The sequence below is a fragment of the Salmo trutta genome, chromosome 27, assembly GCF_901001165.1.
Source record: "Salmo trutta chromosome 27, fSalTru1.1, whole genome shotgun sequence".
Classification (NCBI taxonomy): domain Eukaryota; kingdom Metazoa; phylum Chordata; class Actinopteri; order Salmoniformes; family Salmonidae; genus Salmo; species Salmo trutta.
The window spans coordinates 20,585,216-20,602,542 of record NC_042983.1 but is presented as its reverse complement, the minus strand read 5'-3'; the positions used below and the strand labels follow the sequence as shown (position 1 = coordinate 20,602,542).

General features: G+C 41.2%; 1 protein-coding gene and 1 pseudogene across 1 annotated transcript; both read left to right on the top strand.

Moving 5' to 3' along the window:
* Window positions 1-393: 393 nt before the first annotated feature.
* Window positions 394-5,337, top strand: LOC115164064 (ATP-dependent RNA helicase DDX51-like; annotated as a pseudogene).
* A 652-nt stretch (window positions 5,338-5,989) lies between these two features.
* LOC115164063 (leucine-rich repeat transmembrane neuronal protein 4-like) lies at window positions 5,990-12,315 on the top strand. The gene is made up of 4 exons (XM_029716182.1): window positions 5,990-6,133; window positions 6,294-6,316; window positions 6,560-6,582; window positions 9,892-12,315. Exons 1-4 carry the CDS (start codon window positions 5,990-5,992, stop codon window positions 11,508-11,510), a joined length of 1,809 nt encoding a protein of 602 aa, XP_029572042.1. The 3' UTR covers window positions 11,511-12,315.
* Window positions 12,316-17,327: the final 5,012 nt, after the last annotated feature.

Sequence of the window (17,327 nt, the reverse complement as noted above, 5' to 3'; positions counted from 1 at the left end):
TCCTTTTATATTTTTAAGTGGTCAATCCTCTTTTCGCATCAAAAAGCGACCAACGTCGTTTTAAAGCGACTGTCAACAGGAAAATACATGTGTGTAAATGCAGAGAGAAATGTGGTTAATATCTTTGGTAAAAGCAAAGCCGAGATCTAAATTGTATCGACTCTTAATAGTTGACATAGTGAACTGTTTGAAATGCATTGTCATATTGTAGACTCCTGATTTAATTTCCAGCTAGCCATCCGTGGATAGGCTGATAGAGCTACATTAAGTTTGCCCACATCTTTTTGTTGTAGCCCATTTCAACATTTGAACAATAGCTCTGTTACTTATTAATATGTATGTTCACTGTTTGTGTTTGTTGTGTGATGGCTAGCAACCTGGATTAATGTAGTAATGCGTGTGTTTATAAAGTGTACAGTAACGTTAAATAAACTAGGGACCTGAAACGAAGTACAATGACAATATGCTTTTCATAGATACCTTGGTGATGGCTCTAGCAACGAGTCTCGATCCAAAGCATTGTTGGCTAAGCTTCAGAGGAAGGCCAAAGTCAAGGAGCAACAGAGCTTGGCATGTCAAGGGGAACACAAGTCAAAAACAATAGTTCAGAATGACAGGGACACCTCTGAAGAAGAAAATAAAAAACAAGGGAGACAACCTCGAGGAGACAAAACACCCAAAGAAGAGGAAAGAGAAAGTAAACCAACAGGTCTCCACCTGACCCTGAATAACTTTCCTAAGGTGATAATGCACACAAAGAAGAAAAATTATACAAAAAATATACAACTAACAGAAGACAAAGGTCTGTATCCATCATTTTGTCACACATTTACATTTGAAACGGTATAACATTCATACGAATACATTTTTATATTTGTATTCCTTATTGTGTCTTTGCTTCTCTCCTTGGTCTTAGATGGGATGATTTTGAGAAAAAGATTATTCAAAAGGTACTGTATTTTGGTTAAGTGTACTATCACATTGATATAACTTGTAGTGGGAAATTGTACTAGAGATGTGCATCTCTCCTTACAAGCACGATTTGATACGCATCTAGATACATGGGCTACGATACAATACTTTTAGTTTGAAATGATTCGGTGCAATTCGATTTGTGGAACGAAATTGTAATAAAAGTGCAGGAAATGTATGACAATGCTGAAAATTATTTTTGTTTGAAGTTGGATTGAACCGTATAAATGGAAAAAGCCCCATTGAAATCACTTATAATTTATGTGTTGCCATCCTAGGGTCATGAACTACTCCGAAAGCATATTTAGAACATTTATTATTCAAAAACATAAAATACCACCATACTGTGAAAAATATTGTGATATGATATTTTGTCCATATCGCCCAGGCCTACTATTCTAGTGTGGGGGGGGGGGGGGTTATCTGAAATCCTCATCACCCACAGATTCACTTGTCATATAGCAGATAAAAATGTTTTGAGCTAGTAATATGTCAATATTTATCTTTATATACAATTGTATGTTTTTCATATGTTAGGTACAAAGAGTCCTGCCCCAGTGGCTTACTGGGTCAGATGTGATCCAGAGAGATATTACAAGTAACCTAGTCCCCATCAGGGATGTCCCAGGAATTTGTACTAAACTGCAACAGCAACTGGAGGGCAATGAAATTCAGCACCTCTTTCCAGGTTAGCAGGCATGAAGGAGTAGAAGTTAAAATCTGTTTTGCTGTCATAATATGGGGGGAAAGTACTCAAATTCTATTGTGTTCACTGTGCAGTACATGCAGAGGTCATCCCAGCCATTTTAGAGAATGTCTCAAGGTCTATTGATTGGAAGAGGGGGCTACAAACCCAGAAACATTTGTGTGTCTGCACCAACGGGGAGTGGCAAGACTGGCATTCGTTATACCTGTTATTCAGGTATGAATTAAACCATCAGCCATGCATTTTTTTATGGAAGGTGTGTTTTCTTTCATTAGATAGAAGGTAATCAGTTTGATGTTCTCATGTCGTTTTAGGCACTGATGAAGCGAGTTGTATGTGACATCCAGGTTTTGACAGTGTTGCCCACCAAAGAGCTTGCACAGCAGGTAACTAGGGTCAAACCTTCAATCTCCATGATGGAGATAACTTGTGATTATTTTTGGTTAGCTCACATCCACTGAAAAATGTTGAATGTTTTTCCCCAAACAGGTTTGCAAAGCATTCAGTTCATATGCGGAGGGCACCAGCTTGAAAGTGGTCATCCTCGCTGGTCAAGGGTTTTTTGCCACAGAGCAGGCATCGCTCTCTGAAACCCAGTCAAGACACATCAAGGTCTTTCTTCCTTGGTAGGTATTCAATTATTCTATTTGTTTAAGCTTAGAGCTTCCTTTCACTCAAAATAGTCCTTTGTGCATAAATAACACCATGATTGTAAAGAGAAAATCAGTCTGAAAGAGATACATTTAGCTCTTTTTACAGAGGTGGAACAAGCCACAGTTTGGCAGACATTGTTGTCGCAACCCCTGGGAGACTGGTTGATCACATCAATAAGAATGATGGTTTCAGTTTGGAACACCTCTGCTTACTTGTGAGTCACTAATCCAAGTACAGTGTCCATTTTATTTGCATGGATGTTATGACTAACTGTATTTAAAGTATTCATAATTCATGATGGTCTCAATATAAATCCTTCTCTCAGATCATTGATGAGTTAGACCGGATGATTGACAGCATGCACCAGTCTTGGCTCAGTCAGGTGACCAAGGCAGTTTACAGATCCAAGATGGGTTCTGAAGCAGTCTCGATCTTCAAGAGGACAGAGCCTGCACTTATCACTACAGCAAGGTAAGACCTCACACTTCTCAGGATTCTGTCACACAGTACTGGAAATTCAGGACTGGCAACTATGTGGTTTGTTTGTTAGAAAATACAAACTGTACTACACCTATGTATTGTGTGCTTTCACACATTATTCTCGGATATATGCATTTCGGTGATTTAAACATTTCTGTTTTTTATTTGTGGCATCACCTCAGATGCCTCTAACGGAAGCTCCTGTTCTCAGCCACACTGACTCAGAATCCAGAGAAGTTGCAGCAGCTAGGCCTGCATCAGCCCAGACTCTTCAGCTCGGTCCATAGTCAGTCAACGACCCCACCCTGAGTCTCAAGAGAGGTTCAACTTCCCCCAGGGCCTGACAGTACTTTACCAAAAAATTATTGCAAGAGATTTTTTATTTCTCCTATATCCCAGAGCAATGTGTCACTGTTGTCTCTTTTTGGGGGGAGTACTATGTGCCCTGCACTCTGAGTAAGAAGCCCCTCCTCATCCTCCATCTCATACTGTGCCTGAAGTTTAGTCCCATTCTGTACTTCATCAATTCCAGAGAAGCCGCTCACAGGTTGGTGAATCTTCCCTGGCCTTCTCCTTCATGCATTATTTGATGATGTCCACAGCCATATGATTTGCTCTCTGTTCTCTCTAACAGACTGTATCTGCTAGTGCAGCTTTTTGGTGGAGTGCAGGCAGCTGAGTTCTCCTCACGACTCCCAATGACAGGAAGAGAACCCTCAAGGAGTTTGAACAGGGAAAGATCCAACTGTGAGTATGAGTATCTGTTTGAGGATAATTTAACGTTCTATTTTCTTTGCCAAATATATAATAATATATATACACTGCTCAAAAAAATAAAGGGAACACTTAAACAACACAATGTAACTCCAAGTCAATCACACTTCTGTGAAATCAAACTGTCCACTTAGGAAGCAACACTGATTGACAATAAATTTCACATGCTGTTGTGCAAATGGAATAGACAACAGGTGGAAATTATAGGCAATTAGCAAGACACCCCCAATAAAGGAGTGGTTCTGCAGGTGGGGACCACAGACCACTTCTCAGTTCCTATGCTTCCTGGCTGATGTTTTGGTCACTTTTGAATGCTGGCGGTGCTTTCACTCTAGTGGTAGCATGAGACGAGTCTACAACCCACACAAGTGGCTCAGGTAGTGCAGCTCATCCAGGATGGCACATCAATGCGAGCTGTGGCAAGAAGGTTTGCTGTGTCTGTCAGCGTAGTGTCCAGAGCATGGAGGCGCTACCAGGAGACAGGCCAGTACATCAGGAGACGTGGAGGAGGCCGTAGGAGGGCAACAACCCAGCAGCAGGACCGCTACCTCCGCCTTTGTGCAAGGAGGAGCAGGAGAAGCACTGCCAGAGCCCTGCAAAATGACCTCCAGCAGGCCACAAATGTGCATGTGTCTGCTCAATTGGTCAGAAACAGACTCCATGAGGGTGGTATGAGGGCCCGACGTCCACAGGCGGGGGTTGTGCTTACAGCCCACCACCGTGCAGGACGTTTGGCATTTCCCAGAGAACACCAAGATTGGCAAATTCGCCACTGGCGCCCTGTGCTCTTCACAGATGAAAGCAGGTTCACACTGAGCACGTGACAGACGTGACAGAGTCTGGAGACGCCGTGGAGAACGTTCTGCTGCCTGCAACATCCTCCAGCATGACCGGTTTGGCGGTGGGTCAGTCATGGTGTGGGGTGGCATTTCTTTGGGGGGGCCGCACAGCCCTCCATGTGCTCGCCAGAGGTAGCCTGGCTGCCATTAGGTACCGAGATGAGATCCTCAGACCCCTTGTGAGACCATATGCTGGTGCGGTTGGCCCTGGGTTCCTCCTAATGCAAGACAATGCTATACCTCATGTGGCTGGAGTGTGTCAGCAGTTCCTGCAAGAGGAAGGCATTGATGCTATGGACTGGCCCGCCCGTTCCCCAGACCTGAATCCAATTGAGCACATCTGGGACATCATGTCTCGCTCCATCCACCAACGCCACATTGCACCACAGACTGTCCAGGAGTTGGCGGATGCTTTAGTCCAGGTCTGGGAGGAGATCCCTCAGGAGACCATCCGCCACCTCATCAGGAGCATGCCCAGGCGTTGTAGGGAGGTCATACAGGCACGTGGAGGCCACACACACTACTGAGCCTCATTTTGACTTGTTTTAAGGACATTACATCAACGTTGGATCAGCCTGTAGTGTGGTTTTCCACTTTAATTTTGAGTGTGACTCCAAATCCAGACCTCCATGGGTTGATAAATTGGATTTCCATTGATTATTTTTGTGTGATTTTGTTGTCAGCACATTCAACTATGTAAAGAATAAAGTATTTAATAAGATTATTTCTTTCATTCAGATCTAGGATGTGTTGTTTAAGTGTTCCCTTTATTTTTTTGAGCAGTATATATTTGTTCTGTTCAAGTTTGATCAGCACTGATGCTGCTGCCAGAGGCATTGTCATCAACGGGGTGAAATGTGTTGTGAACTACGATGCACCACACAGTTCATCAGGACGTACATTCACAGGTAAGCTAGCTTGATCGTTACACCTGTAACTGCATTGGCTAAATTGTATTTGTTGTTGTAGCTTTTATATGCAATGAATGTTATTAGATATTCTGCCTTCCTGTGACAGTATTTGTGTTGGAAAAGGGTTGGAAGGACTGCAAGAGCTGGAAAAGCTCTTACAAACAAAATATAGGACACAAAGCGCAATGGAGATTATGTAGATGTGTGGCCAAGGCTGAAATGAGATCACTGCAGAAAGAAATATTCTGTAAAACAGCTTTGCTCCTGTGTTAAAACAACACATTTCACTGCACATATCTGGCGTATGTGACAATAAAACATATTTGATTATATAATACACTGAAAAAACATAAACGCAACATGTAAAGGGTTGGTCCAATGTTTCATGAGCTGAAATAAAAGATCCCAGAAATGTTCCATACTCTCAAAAATCTTCTTTCTTTACAATCTTGTGCACAATTTTGTTAACATCCCTGTCATGTGAAATCCATAGATTAGGGCCTGATGAGTGTATTTCAATTGACTGATTTCCTTTTATGAACTGTAACTCAATAAAATCTTTGAAATTGTTAAATGTTGCGTTTATATATAATTTTCTTCAGTGTAAATGCTTTAGTTAAAGATCTACAGTCCCTGTATGCTAATTCCAGGTGATGTTGGTGGTTGCTATTCTACAGGAGAATAACTTTCTTCAGATGGTGAAGGATGCAGGCACCCCTGGGATCCAGAAACAGATAGTCAAGCCGGAGCATGAAAAGCATGAACAGACGCTACTGGAGCTGGGGAATATCATAAAGGTACTGTAATTGACTCAGATCACTGAAATACACTGTACAACTCAAACAGAAAAGGACAACTGTTGATCTTGTCCGTTACTGGTTGCTCTAGTATCATCGTCATCATTATGTCACAAGTTGTCATGACTTAACAGTAAATCTGTTTTATTTTTCTCCCCAGGGTGAAAAGGCCAAGAAGCATATGTAACAGTGATTACGTCAATATACTGTAAGATTGTTTCTTCTCTCATGACAGACAAAACCAGCGGTCAGTGCACACACAAGATTTGGTTTCGGGTGCAGAGACCTTTTTGTATTGTTTTTTTCCTCAAATAAATATGGGACATGTCAATGAATCTTTGTTCTTATCACATTTCAGGAGAAGACCCAGATGCAGACAGTGTCGAAGTAACAAAAGTTTATTACTAGAACAGGGGGCAGGCAAAACAACAGGTCAAGGGCAGGCAGAGGTCAGTAATCCAGATCAGAGTCCATAAGGTACAGAACGGCACGCAGTCTCGGGGTCACAGCAGGCAGAGGTCAATAATCCATGGTGGTGTGACAAGGTACAGAACGGCAGGCAGAATGGTCAAAACAGGAACTATATAAAGAGAGGAGCAAGGGGAAAACCGCTGGTACCGTAGGCTTGGCGAACTGGCAACAGACAGAACAAGTATAAATACACTGGGGAAGATGGGCGACACCTGGAGGGGGGTGGAGACAAGCACAAAGACAGGTGAAACAGATCAGGGTGTGACAGTTCTTGATGAAATTATCAATTAAAAAACACTGCTGAGCATTGGTGGCAGAGTTCACATGACCAACTGTGTGAACAACGACCCATTACAAAATTATAGTGCCATCATGTCCGCCCTGACGTGTGGTGGCTAGAGATTTAAAAACTAAAATCCAATCTTACGTCTGATAAGAAATCGCAGAAGGCCAAAATGTCCTTTTATCCTGTCATCAGTATAAACTGCACTGATTTCCCAAATGCATTGAGATATTAGGAGAGATTGTTCTCTCTGTTATTGCTGACCTGAACTGCACATGTTCTAGACACGCTTCATGGTTACGTTGCAAGAACATTCATGTTTTCAGTTTTCTGCGGGTTAAGAGAAAATTCCATCAACATCCCACCAAACATACACAAAACATGGTTGACATGTTCCCAGAATATAAGATCAATGTTCTAGACACATTTCATGGTAACGTTGCAAGAACTAATGTGTCCAGTTTTCTGTGGGTTAGAATAGGCCATCAACTTCACACAAAACATACACAGAACATGGTTGTCATGTTCTCAGAACGTAAGATATTGTTCTAGACATGTTCCATGGGAACGTTGCAGGAACATATGTGTATCAGTTGTCAGGATGTCCGTGATGGTCCCAAAGAAACACTCTCCCAAAAAATGGTTTCATAACACATCACGCCTTGTTACTGTTGCCGAGCCAATCAAGGCCTTAATTGGTGAACCACTGATCCAGTCACAGCTCTTTGTCTGCTGGCAAGGTTAGGGATGCACACAGTGATTTTAACAGTGTTTTCAACTTACTTACATACTTCGTTCTTCCCGCTACGCCACCTTGTCCGTCTCTGGTATTGGTTAATCTGACTCTTCTCATCATTGATTTGATTAACTTATTTCAGCAATTTAAAGGCTTTCAGTATAGTTGTCTAATGTTGGTGGGGAATGTTAAACGGTTTGAATGATACTATTATCAATTAAAGTGTTTCTTGAGTGTACTTTTAACAGAGCTGAGATTTACTTCAGTGTGTTTACCCTATTGCTTACCCCTATCAAGTAGTTTCAGATCTATACAAGTGCCTAGGGAGATGGGCGTAGGGTTTATTCTGGACAGGGCCTAACTGCACTGGCCAAATAAGCATGTCCTAGAGATATCCCTTATTGGGACAGTGGTTAAGGTGTTTGTTATTGGAGTATCATTAAAACAGGTTAACATGCACCACCAACATTAGACAACTATACAGAAAGCTCTTAAATTGTTGATGAGAATAGTCAGATTAACCCATACCTGAGACGGACATGGTGGTATAGCAGATCGGTGTACAGTGAACCAAGAGGTTGCGAGTTCAAATCCCAGGTGAGGACTGTTGAATAATAATTACTGTATAAATGAACATGCAGTTTAATCTTGTGTGTCAAATAAATTGAAAGCACTATGTGTGAGTATCCCTTACCTTTCCAACTGACAAAGTGCTGTCAGTGGTTCACCAATCAGGGCCTTGATTGGCACAGTAAAAGGGGGGCGCTTCTTTGGGACTATCAGGCAACAGCCTGACAATGTTTTTGTAATGTTCCCATGAAACATGTATAGAACAATATCTTATGTTATGACAACCATGTTCTGTGTATGTTTGGTGGGACATTGATGGAATATTCTCCTAACCCTCAGAGAACTGGACACATGAATGTTCTTGCAACTTCCCATGAAACATGTCTAGAACATTAATATTATGTTGTCTTTTATTGTGATGCTATTTATATATACTGTGGGCAGTAGGCCTACTATACAACAGCGATATTAGTCTTTCGATTTTTGACCCATGTTAGCTGGCAGATTGTGGAGACTACATTTCTTTCTCCTGAATTCCTCATGAATAAGGTAGCTTTTGTAAATACATATAGATCTTTCATAGTTGGAGTATGTTGAAGTACGTTGATATTTCAACTTTCAATAAATAATGCAACTTGAATGTTACCGATTCTTTTACAGTGGAATTCTCTCTGTCTCTGTGTGTGTGTTAGCGAGTGTGCGTGCGAGTGTGCGTGCATGTGTGCGTAGAGAGCGAGAGAGAGCAAGGTGTTGCAGTTGCACTTGGTTGTGCAATCAGACACGCTCAAACGGAATTGTTTATTGCGCATAGCCAGTAATTCGCTTTTTTCGGCGTCCAGGAGAAGACACTATACCAGTCCAATAGACTATTTGGGGAGGAGTGCATTATGCCTCGTCTCATCGATCCTCCGCGGATATATTGAACTGTTGGGAAGATTACTTACGCTATTTGTTGTCTTTTATTCCGATTTAAAATATGCCGTACTTATAATCAGTGATACACATTTGTGAGCATCTCTCTTGAAACTCGTGAGGCAATTCAGGCAATAATTAGAGTTTTCTAGTGGAAGAGCAGGCGTGTGTCAAATGAAAGGAGTTAAATTAATTATTTGGACAGTTTCCTGGTGCTGAAAGGATTGCCGCTATTTTACTAACGCCATGAGTAAGTGACCACCAATGAAACGAAATGAAATGACAAATCTATCTATTTCATTAAAGTTACATGGCGCTTTGAAGATTTGTTACATGACATTCGTTGATGCTTGCTTTTCCTATTCAATGTACAACCAGCAAATGTATTATATAGGGTTTTCTAATCCAGATGTAAAAAAAAAAAAATAGATTGATCCATGATAAATATGCCTTTCCTTTTTTATATTTGGCACATTACATATAAATTAGCCATGTTCCATTTGTGTTAGATTTAAAGTGAAAACAATGTAATTCTTTTGAGCTGATGCGAAATGTGAAAGTTCTTCAGAGTCCGTTATCTACTGCTGTGCATTTCTGGCTTAGAATAAAACACCCATCACCCATTCTTTACCGGAATGTCACTTCACAGAATGCCACTGCAAAAGAAAAATCGGTCTGAAAATCAATCTACTTTGTCATGGACATTGCACAGTGACAGGGCACCATATTGAAATGGGGGGTATGTGCTTTGATAGCCCCATGCACTCAATCTCTTCTCTTCTACAGGTTCCCTAGTTTGGGACAGGAGGCTGTCATGTCTTTTTCTCCTGACGTCTTTTCTTCTGCTGCACAGCAAGGGGGAGAGAATGTGCCCAGCAAGTTGTCGCTGTGAAGGGAAGATTGTTTATTGCGAGTCTGGCATTTTTCAAGACATTCCAGAAAACATCTCTACTGGATGCCAGGGTCTGTCCCTGCGCTTCAACCGCTTAGTGACTCTGCTGCCTTACCAATTCGCTCATCTCAACCAGCTCATCTGGCTCTACCTGGACCACAATTCCATCACCGCCATAGATAGCTTAGCCTTTCAGGGCATGCGTAGGCTCAAAGAACTGATTCTTAGCTCCAACAAGATCACACTTTTACACAATAAGGCTTTCAATGCTGTACCAAACCTGCGCAATCTTGATTTCTCCTACAACCAGCTACAGTCTCTGCAGCCAGGTCATTTCTATGGTCTGCGTAAGCTCCAAAACCTTCACCTACGGTCCAATGGTCTCAACAGTATACCTGTACGGACTTTTCTGGAGTGTCGCAGCCTGGAGTTCCTGGACCTGGGTTACAATCACCTACGCACCCTATTCCGCACCACCTTCTTGGGGCTGTTCAAGTTGAAAGAGCTTCATCTGGAGCATAATCAATTTTCAAGGATTAATTTGTTTATTTTCCCACGCCTTAGCAATCTACAGGTCCTCTACTTGCAATGGAACCGGATACGAGCCGTCAATCAGGGCCTGCCATGGATCTGGCATACTCTGCAGAAATTAGACCTCTCAGGAAATGACATCCAGATTCTGGACCCAGCTGTTTTCCAGTGTATGCCAAACTTACAAATACTCCATCTTGAATCCAACAAGCTGAGCAACATGTCTCAGGATGTGGTTTCAGCCTGGGTCTCCCTCACCACCATCAGCCTGGTGGGTAATGCCTGGGACTGCAGCCCTACCATCTGCCCCCTGGTGACCTGGCTGAAGAACTTCAGAGGCTCAAAGGACATCAAAATGATATGCAGCAGCCCCAAGTCAGTTCAGGGAGACAGAGTGATGGACATAGTGAGGAACTACACAATCTGTGTGAACATATCAGTTGTAGAGCAAACCACAGCGATGATCATGAGGCAAACCACAGCCTCAGTTGTGGACACCAAAAAGCATACCACACCTCCTCCTTCCACGACCACAACAACCCAAGAGATATCTGCATCAACAGTACAAAGACTCACTCCACAACCTGTCTCTCCCACTGTGACAGAAAAAGACACAAGGGAGTCCATACTCATGACCTCAATCTCTCCAGAATCCTCATCATTTTTCCCAGAACTAGAGTTTGAGCACATGGCCTTCCATAAAATCATTGCAGGCAGTGTAGCCCTATTTCTCTCTGTGTCATTGATCCTGCTGGTAATTTATGTCTCATGGAAGCGCTACCCCAATACCATGAGGCAGCTGCAGCAGCACTCAGTGAACCGCAAGCACAGAAAAAAGGCCCGGAAGCAGAAGCTTAACCTTAACTCTCAGTTACAAGAGTATTATTTGACTTATACAAACTCTCAGACCATGGATCCATTGGTAAATGACACAAGGGCCTACACCTGCACAATCTCAGGATCCAGAGAATGTGAGGTATGATCCGCCAACTCCATCCTAAAAACACTCTCCAGCTGCTTGGGAGTCAGGTAAATGTATTCCACATGGATGTACTGTAAACCTCTCTGAGCGAATGGAGACTGAGTTAAATATCCATCCTCTGTTTGACTCTGTTCTTACTGTTGTTTTAAATGAATGTTATCAATCCTAAAAACGTACTGTACAGCTGCTTGGGAGTTAGAGGTCAGTGTTTTCCACAGGAATGCACTGTAAACCTCTGAGTTAACGGAGACTGAGTTCAACTTCCCTCCTCTGTTTGACTGTTCTTACTGTTGTTTTAAATTAACGTTATCACATTAGAACAAAGTGATTGGATATATTCATCCTGTTTGTGAGTATAAACCTAATTTATATCTGCACATTTGTTACGGTTATCTGCTGTTGATTACAAATGACCCTGCTTTTCACTTTTGTTATCCTTGGGTGATATTGAGATCTTATTGTACTTGTATAAACGCAACTGATACATGTTATGTGTAGTCTTTTTTTATATTTAGCTTTTGTTCATTTTAGGAAATGATATGATCAGCGTGCAATTTAATTGTTTAATTAATCATGAATCATTAAACTTGTGAATGGTAGTTACTAAATAATGGGTGTCAGAAACATAATTACAAGATTATGTTCCTGTTTTTGATCTTCATACTATACCAATGTAGCAAAAAGTCCAACAGCATTAGTAGACTTTCTTTTGGGGCACTTCACTATGACGTGTAACAAGACAGCTTTCCATTTTATGACAAAATTACATTTCTATGAAAATTGCAATAAATAAATAAAAAATCTACATGATTATCCTGTCTGATCCAACACCTGGGACAAATGTTTCATGGCTGTGTGGGGTATACCACCCCACTAAGGCTATGAAAAATGAAGCCATGGTGATTTTGATCACATAGCATATAGGCTTCACAGGGCAGATTTCTATCTAGGCTCTACTATGGAAACTTACATTTCCATTTCGATTTTATTCACACTTCACATGACAGATTTTTGCCCTCCTTTTAGTTGCTTATTGTTTCCAGATCACTATAGCACAGTCTACTCTATATGGCTCTGAATCTTACTCTGTCTAAATATCTGCTTAATTTTAAGAGGCTTTTAAAAGTATCGGTTCCTTCCTGGTTTTTAAAAGTATGGGTTCCTTCGTTTGCTTCATGATGTAGAATCACTTAATTGCATTCACTTGATCACCATATGCTTTTAACAGGTCTTATGTTTAAGGGAATATTTAAGTACCTCAACATTATTTATTTCCCAACAGGCACACTTATTCTCAAGGATAGATGTTATTTATCAAAAATAATAACTTATATCATACAAAGATGTGATGTTTGACTAAAATAATCCTTATAACGAAGACGCATACTTCCATGAGGCAGCTTGATATTGTCTAAAAATGGGACAGCACTCTTTCAAAGTAGTACAGGCCAAATCAAGGCTAGCTATGGAAGTAGTTTCGTCAATTGACTGGCTCATTCGGATTTTTAGACCAATGCACTCAATTGATGTTGTACAGGAAATGACTGTTTATTAATAGCATGTTTTGAATCAGCTGAATAAAAACTCATAGGAAAGCAGGTGTGATTTTTGTGAAGATTGGATATGAATAACAGATTGGAATTCTATAATTTTCACATGACTATCCATCATCCCATGTATATTTACAGTAGTATGTTACATAGCTATACAAGTAGGGACATTGACATTATTAGATACTGTCAATATCCAAAACCAAGCGTAAATGGACATAGTGGTTGTCAACTCATGTTGGCATTGTATGACAGTAGACTAATATGACTGACCATTCATATTGCAGATACTGTCCTCTGCACTGTATAAAGCAGCCGTAAGAGTGAGTAACTTGGCAAAATGCACCCCCCCCCATTACCATTGCACTGTATTCTGTGATTGTCCTCTTGTCTGTCCTTCTACTGGCAGACACCTAATTCAGCTCCCTCCATGCTGTGTCTGATTGTGTTGGTGTGGGAGGGCTGTGTGTTCATGCTGTGTAACAGGCAAGGGAAAGAACAGGGGCGACAGCCACTCAGCAAACAGGTACTGTAAGGGTCAGAGCACTTTTCCTACTAGAAAAATGCCACCCGCCTCCATCTGTTTTCTCTTCTCCTCTCCTCCTCCCTTCCTTTGTCAGCTCCCACAACGGAAAATAAAATAAATGTAGGCAAGGAGGCATGTGTGAATGTGTTAAACCAGGCAGGATTAGGGGAACTTGGTGCCAGCATTCAAAAATGATTTCTATCAAATCGTAATCAAAAAGGGGTGGAATTCAGTCGCAGTCTTTCCTTTGAGGACAATAATATCCTTCTACTGGTCCTGAACTAGAGACATGTCATTCCTCAGACTTGGAGACTCTCCTCCTGTGTGTTGTGTATAGGCTGGTATTAGCAGCTACTGGGCAACTTGCTGGTTATTAACCACCAATAGTGTGTATAGATTGTAATATTCATAATAATCACTGTTCTTGAGGCCAATAGAGACAGTTATAAAGATCTAACCACAACTCACTCATACAAAACAGCATGTCTATACAGAAAAGTCATATATTGAAATATGGCAGGAGGATGATGTATCCATGGCCATCATGTGACGTAAAGAGAATGTGTACAAACATTGAGAATGGTTGATGTTCATTTGATAGCAAAAGGATTTATGTTTCCCATCAGTCATTTCTCTTTCTAAGTATGGCACATGTTTTAATACGTCTCCAATAGAGGAGGTACTGCTGGCAGCAAGATTTATATTCCCATGTTATGTATTATGCCTTCAGCTGCATGCTGCAGTCAATATACATTCCTGTTTGGAATGCAAATGGTGCCTTCCTATGCGTACAAAATAGTATTGTTATGAAAATTATATAAGTGGTAAATTGATCTCATTCCTTCCATATTGTAGTTACAGTTGAAGTCAGAAGTTTACATACACTTAGGTTGGAGTCATTAAAACTCGTTTTTCAACCACTCCACAAATGTCTTGTTAACAAACAATAGTTTTGGCAAGTTGGTTAGGACATCTACTTTGTGCATGACACAAGTAATTTTTCCAACAATTCTTTACAGACAGATTATTTCACTTGTAATTCACTGTATCACAATTCCAGTGGGTCAGAAGTTTACATACACTAAGTTGACTGTGCCTTTAAACAGCTTGGAAAATTCCTGGCTTTAGAAGCTTCTGATAGGCTAATTGACATCATTTGAGTCAATTGGAGGTGTACCTGTGGATGTATTTCAAGGCCTACCTTCAAACTCAGTGCCTCTTTGCTTGACATCATGGGAAAATCAAAAGAAATCAGCCAAGACATCAGAAAAAAAATTGTAGACCTCCACAAGTCTGGTTGATCCTTGGGAGCAATTTCCAAACGCCTGAAGGTACCACGTTCATCTGTACAAACAATAGTACGGAAGTATAAACACCATGGGACCACGCAGCCGTCATACCGCTCAGGAAGGAGACGCGTTCTGTCTCCTAGAGATGCACGTACTTTGGTGCTAAAAGTGCAAATCAATCCCAGAACAACAGCAAAGGACCTTGTGAAGATGCTGGAGGAAACAGGTAAAAAAGTAGCTATATCCACAGTAAAACGAGTCCAATATCGACATAACCTGAAAGGCCGCTCAGCAAAACCGCCAAATAAGCCAGACTACGGTTTGCAACTGCACATGGGGATAAAGATCTTACTTTTTGGAGAAATTTCCTCTGGTCTGATGAAACAAAAATAGAACTGTTTGGCCATAATGACCATCGTTATGTTTGGAGGATAAAGGGGGATGCTTGCAAGCCGAAGAACACCATTCCAACCGTGAAGCACGGAGTTTGCTTAAGAACAGCCCTTAGCCGTGGTATATTGGCGATATGCCACACCTCCTCGGCCTTATTGCTTAAATATAACATGGATAATTGTATTTTTAAAAAGGGGAAATTTGTATTTGTATTTATTATGGATCCCCATTAGCTGCTGTCAACTCTTCCTGGGGTCCAGCAAAATTAAGGCAGTTTATACAATTTTAAAAACATTACAATACATTCACAGATTTCACAACACACTGTGTGCCCTGAGTAGGGTTGCACATTTTGGGGAATATTCAGTGCTGGAAACCTTCCGTGGGAATATATGGGAATTAACGGAAATATATGCAAATTAATATTAATACCATTTAAATGTAGATGTTTTTTGCATTGGATATATTTACCATATCATATGGAGACAGAAACATAAACCTTTTACCTTGTCATAAGTAGACATAATTGCAAATGATTAAATCCTTCCAATATAAATAAAAAAAACAATTTAGTTCTAAATTGAACTTTAATTAAATGAGTTGACTCTTCACATGGGATGATTTCACTGAACAACAAAAGAAAGGGAATATTGAATGATCCCCAATAATCCATCGCATCTCCCAAAAATGTTTTCAACATACATCTGTAAAATGATGTCTTCTTCCTGGACCTCCTCAATGTCCACCTCTTGAACATCAGACTCTGAGGCCTCATCTTCACTGTCAGTTTCCAACCTTGTTGAGGATGGCTCGTTGTCAGGCTCAAAAAGCCTCAAATTTGCCCGGAAGGCCACCAATTTTTCAACCCTTGTATTGGTCAGCCTGTTGCGTGCTTTGGTGTGTGTGTTCCCAAACAAGGACCAGTTGCACTCTGAGGTGGCTGATGTTGGTGGGATTTGGAGGATGATGGAGGCAACAGGGGAAAGTGCCTCAGATCCACAAAGTCCCTTCCACCAGTTTGCTGTTGAGGTATGTTGGCACGACTGCCAACATCTCCATCCCAAAGCCCTTGCTTGGAAGTGTACTACACCAGACTGCCAAGAACCTTGCCCTCATCCAGGCCAAGGTGGCAAGACACGGTAGTGATGACACCATTGTTGATCTCTTCACCAGACAGCATGCTCTTGCCAGCATACTTGGGGTCCAACATGTACGCTGCGGCGTGTATGGGCTTCAGGCAGAAGTCTTCACGCTTTTTGATGTATTTCAGAACTGCAGTTTCTTCTGCTTGGAGCAACAGTGAAGTGGGCAGGGCAGTATGGATTTCTTCTCTTACATCTGCAAGCAGAGTCTGAACATCAGACAGGATGGCATTGTCTCCCTCAATCCGTGCAATGGCTACTGCTATAGGTTTCAGGAGTCACAGGCTGCTTACCACTCTCTAAATTCTGGAAATTTACCGGAAAGTTTCTGACCCTTTGTAACCCTAGCCCTGAGCAAGAAAACTATTTGATTTCATAACGATTGAGTAAGATGAACATTCCATTGCATGTTGTGGTATACTCTGGCTGATGTCTTTCCTTCCAGACCCACCCATACTGTAATATTCTTACCACTTGCTGCAGATGACAATAATTAGTATTCATAATGCTTTTTGTAATTAATTTGTTGCGATAAAACACTATTTTAATTGAATCCTCCCTTCCTCTCAACGTGTTATGTTGTGAAGTACTCAGTCTACGTCCATTTATTGAATGTATTCATGGTAATTTAATGAATGTGCATCACTAACAGCTGCAAACTTGCTTTTTAATGAAATGCTCAGTATGAGTGTTGGGTGCTTCTCTGTAGTATGCTGTTGTATATTAATAGTTTTCCTGGAAAGTGGTCCCATGCCATTTATATTAGATATACTTTACACTTCATTAGTCCACGCGAGATCGACATTTGTTTTCTGCATTTATCCAACCCCCCAATATACACATACCCACAAACACACATGTTATTGGGGAGGCTGGAGCAGAGGACATCCGCAGCCCAATGAACAGTTTAGGGGGTT

Excerpts from the sequence above, each read along its gene's own strand:
- LOC115164063 (XM_029716182.1), top strand. The coding sequence starts at position 5,990 with ATGTTGGTGGTTGCTATTCTACAGGAGAATAACTTTCTTCAGATGGTG. Across the intron at positions 6,317-6,559 it reads GAAAAGGCCAAGAAGCATAT|CAACAGGTCAAGGGCAGGCA; the intron begins GTAACAGTGATT and ends GGGCAGGCAAAA. Across the intron at positions 6,583-9,891 it reads CAGGTCAAGGGCAGGCAGAG|GTTCCCTAGTTTGGGACAGG; the intron begins GTCAGTAATCCA and ends TCTCTTCTACAG.